This window comes from Myotis brandtii, unplaced genomic scaffold (genome assembly GCF_000412655.1).
Source record: "Myotis brandtii unplaced genomic scaffold, ASM41265v1 scaffold53, whole genome shotgun sequence".
Classification (NCBI taxonomy): Eukaryota; Metazoa; Chordata; class Mammalia; order Chiroptera; family Vespertilionidae; genus Myotis; species Myotis brandtii.
Window position 1 is genome coordinate 7291814 of NW_005369942.1, and position 3519 is coordinate 7295332.

At 40.8% G+C, this 3519-nt stretch overlaps 1 protein-coding gene across 11 annotated transcripts in view; it reads right to left on the minus strand.

Moving 5' to 3' along the window:
* Positions 1-3519, minus strand: part of LARP1B (La ribonucleoprotein domain family, member 1B) — a 91175-nt gene that overhangs the window by 23712 nt on the left and 63944 nt on the right. For 9 of the 11 annotated variants that reach the window (XM_014548985.1, XM_014548986.1, XM_014548984.1 and 6 more), the window contains one exon: positions 1573-1696. The exons of the other annotated variants lie outside the window; for them this stretch is intronic. In XM_014548985.1, the coding sequence (XP_014404471.1) occupies positions 1573-1696 (124 nt within the window). The remainder of the gene's footprint in view (positions 1-1572; positions 1697-3519) is intronic. 11 annotated transcript variants of the gene reach the window in all.

The following is a 3519-nucleotide window of genomic DNA, read 5'->3' on the forward strand; positions in this document are numbered from 1 at the left end:
TGCGGCCTGGGAGAGTGACAAGCCGCCCACCCACAGTCCCCTGCAGCTGCAGCTGGCCCAGGCAAAGCTGGCCTGGGTCCTGGGTGCCTGCGGCTGGCCAGAGGGAGGGAAGCCCGAGTCCCAGGTGACTGCAACTGGCCAGAGAAAGGAATCCTGGGTCCTGGCTGCAGGGCGAGGCAGAGACAGTTAGGGGCGATCAGGCCAGCAGGGCAGCAGTTAGGGGTGATCAGGCCAGTAGAGGAGCAGTTAGGGACTATCAGGCAGGCAGCCAGAGGTGGTTAGGGGCAATCAGGCAGGCAGGCAGATGAGCAGTTAGGAGCCAGCAGTCCTGGATTGCGAGAGGCAGTCGGACATCCCCTGAGGGGTCCCAGATTGGAGAGGGTGCAGGCTGGGCTGAGGGGACCACCCCCACCCCCCGTGCATGAATTTTGTGCAGCGGGCCTCTAGTATATTATTAAAAAAAAATACTGTTAATTTTAGATGTGATAATAGTGTTGCTTATGTTAAGAGATATTCCTTATATCTATTTTTTAAAATATATTTTATTGATTATTTTACAGAGAGGAAGGGAGAGGGATAGAGAGTTAGAAACATTGATGAGAGAGAAACATTGATTCGGCTGCCTCCTGCACACTCCCTACTGGGGATGTGCCTGCAACCAAGGTACATGCCCTTGACCAGAATCGAACCTGGGACCCTTCAGTCTGCAGGCCGACCATCCACTGAGCCAAACTGGTTAGGGCTATTCCTTATATTTTTAAAGACACATACAGAAATGTTTAGAAATGAAAAAATATGAATAATATGATTGGGATTTTGCTTTAAAAAAAATCAAGTGTCAGGTGGAGTTGAGATGAAACAAAATTGGCAATGGCCTAATAAAGTAACTAGTAGTTAGGTAATAAGTACACAGAGGCTTCATTAGATAATTTGCTCTACTTTTGTATAGGTTTTAAGTTTTCCAAATTAAAAGTTTTTCTTTAACCTGACTTCAAGAAAAGACTATAACAAAATCACTTACACTTGCCTTGAAAAAGTCAGATTAATTTTATGATTATTCCAAATGTATTTAGATTTCCATACAAAGCTAAGATCTTAAAACAAAAGAATGAACTAGCGGGGTATTTTTTTAAATCAGCAAGTCAGTGAAAATTTTTCTAAGTTTTGAGAAGAAAAACATTCCCACAATCTCAAAATCAAAAGAGACACATAGAGGACCAACTGATTCTGCCTACTTAAAAAAAAATAAGCAACCAGGTTTGAGACAGTCTGGTGTTATAACAGATGACTCCTAGGTCACCTATGTAATTACCTGCCTATTCACTAAGAGTAAAATGGGATTCAAATTCTGCCTGTTTACTACAAGGCTATCTTACCATTCTTAAAATCTGTATTTTTAGGTCTCTAAAATGTTTAGAAGTTCACCAAAAGATAAATAAAAAGTTGACTTTTAAAATTCTAGCCTTTTACCAGGTATCTAAATGTTTTTCTAAATAAAGGAGCAAACTTTAAAAACAATTTAGAACTGCTTTAATAGAATTCAGACACTTACACAAAAGCAGATTTACATACCTTGCCTGGACTTCGAAGGTGCTACAGGAACTTCTTGGTTTGGCTCAAAAGGAAGTTCAGGTGTTAGGTTTTCAAACTGCTCTTTACTAATGAGATTTAGCTTCTTAAAGTTCTCAACTTCTTGCTGAAGTAGAATGGAGGAATCTAATTACTAAACTGGCTAATAGCATAACTAACAGACAATAATTGATACCAACCTCAAAAAATGAGTTTTTATATTGCAACAGAATAAAAAAAATGTTCTAATAAAGAATCTAGCATTCTACTTAATAATAATTAATATTCAGAGTCTAAAGAGGCATAGAGAACCCTGAAATATTATACTTTATAATTAAAACAGAGCATTCATTCTAATTAAATTTGCTGAGCATTTATACACAAGATTTCTAGGGTATTATAGAGGTTACTAAATAAAAAACAAAGTATCTATCCATCCGACAGGTAGCTATGATGCACACTGACTACCAGGGGACAGATGCTCAGCGCAGGAGTTGCCATGATACACACTGGGCATTTAAAAATAAACAGCACCACGGACCTGGTGCTGACAAACCACACCTGGCTTCCCCCAAGTGGGACACAGGCCCCACCACCACTCCGGAGCGACACCCCACCAAACTGCAGCCAATGCTGCCGAGACCCCATGGCGCAAAATGCGGTCCACAGCTCAACCCAGCCTGGAAACGGATGCTACGGGCACCGCCAGGTAATGATGTCAGGTAGCAACACCCGGCTTTCTCTCCCTAGTGACTAGCCTCCTTGGAGTTTTTCAGCCCAGAAACCAAACTTGCTTTATAGCCAGGTGCAAACATTTTACAACTTAACCAAATGTTTGTGAAGCGTTTTCATGTGCCTCATCTCATTTGATCCTCACAGAACTCCTGGAGTAGGTAGATAGGAGACTCAGTAGAATCCTATTTTCTTTTCATTAGCCGGAAAATGGAGATTTAGAAAGTTTAGAAACTTGACCCAACTGAAAAGAAATGTTGGAACTTGAAAATGACTTCAGGTTTTCTCACTGCGCAGAATATAGTCAAACACTGCTACAGTTAAATATTTTACCCTTTGTTCTCCCTGCATGATCTACAATAATAATCTGCTTCATGTTGATATTTACTGCTGTGTTGCTGACAATTACCTGAAAGAGAAGTTGGCGTGCTTCATTGGGCTGGGAAAAGTTTAGCTAAACCAGAAAGCAGGTCTAATTAAGCAAGTTTATTCTATATATATAAAAGGCTAAGTTGACTCGCGCATGCGCAATACATATAAAGCACTCACTATTCTATTATAGAGAAAGGGTGAATAGCGATATTAAAATATTTTTTCTAATAAATTTCCTTTCAATGTGCACAAATCTGTGCACTGGGACACTAGTGTAATACACATTCCCTACCCTTAAGAAATTTACAAGTTAGCTAGAAAGAAGGAAATGTACCCATAAAAACTAAGATTAGGCAGTACATGAAAAGTGATAAGGGATGGGACAAAAGCAGCTCTTTTTTATTATTAATTAATTTGTTGTTGTTAATCCTCACTTGAGGATATTTTTCCATTGAGTTTTAGAGAGTGTGGAAGGAAGGGGGAGAAAGAGAAAGAGAGGGAAACATCCATATAAAAGAGACACATCGATTGGTTGCCTAATGCCAGAGCCTGCAACCGAGGTAAATGCCCTTAAGCAGAATCGAACTCGGAACTCTTAAGTCCGCAGGCCAACGTTCTATGCGCTGAGCCAAATGGGCTAGGGCCGTGGTTGGCAAACTGTGGCTCGCAAGCCACATGCGGCTCTTTGGCCCCTTGAGTGTGGCTCTTCCTAGACCTTAGGAGTACCCTAATCCTATCTAATAATAGAGAAACATGGTAATTGACCGTACCTTCGCTACACCTCCCATTGGCTAATCAGCGTGATATGCAAATTAACCACCAACAAAGATGGTGGCTAATTTGCAT